Source organism: Aptenodytes forsteri, unplaced genomic scaffold, assembly GCF_000699145.1.
Source record: "Aptenodytes forsteri isolate BGI_AS27 unplaced genomic scaffold, ASM69914v1 Scaffold76, whole genome shotgun sequence".
NCBI classification, from domain to species: Eukaryota; Metazoa; Chordata; class Aves; order Sphenisciformes; family Spheniscidae; genus Aptenodytes; species Aptenodytes forsteri.
The window spans coordinates 3,699,070-3,699,581 of NW_008794444.1; the positions used below are offsets into that span (position 1 = coordinate 3,699,070).

At 50.6% G+C, this 512-nt stretch overlaps 1 protein-coding gene across 1 annotated transcript in view; it reads right to left on the bottom strand.

The window, feature by feature from the left end:
- The window catches only part of LRR1 (leucine rich repeat protein 1), a 99,893-nt gene extending 99,606 nt beyond the window's left edge, over positions 1-287 (bottom strand). The window contains exon 1 of the mRNA XM_009289912.2: positions 150-287. Within this exon, the coding sequence (XP_009288187.1) occupies positions 150-287 (138 nt within the window). The remainder of the gene's footprint in view (positions 1-149) is intronic.
- Positions 288-512: the final 225 nt, after the last annotated feature.

Below are 512 nucleotides of genomic sequence, written 5' to 3' on the forward strand. Positions count from 1 at the left end.
GTGGGAACTTCACCGGCCTGCCACGACTTCTCAAATATGATGGATAGTGGCTTAGCAACTTCATCTGCCAGTTCCCTCGGGACCCACGGATGGATCTCATCAGGTCCCATGGACTTGTGCACCTTCAGGTACCTTAGATGGGCTCAAACCTGATCTTCTCCTATAGTGGATGGTTCTTCATTCTCCCAGTCCCTGCCTTTGCCTTCTGCGACTTGGGCGCTGAGGCTGGAGTACTTGCCGGTGAAGACCAAGGCAAAAAAGTCATTGAGTATCTCCGCCTTCTCCATATCGCGGGTAACCAGGTCTCCCGTTTTGTTCCAGAGAGGACCCACATTTCCCCTCATCTTCCTTTTATCTCCGACGTACCTATAGAAGCTTTTCTTGTCGTCCTTGATGTCCCTGACCAGATTTAATTCTATTGGGACTTTAGCTTTCCTAACCTGGTCCCTGGCTGCTCAGACAATTTCTCTGTTAAGCAAGGCGCCCTGTCCTTGCTTCCACCCTTTGTATGC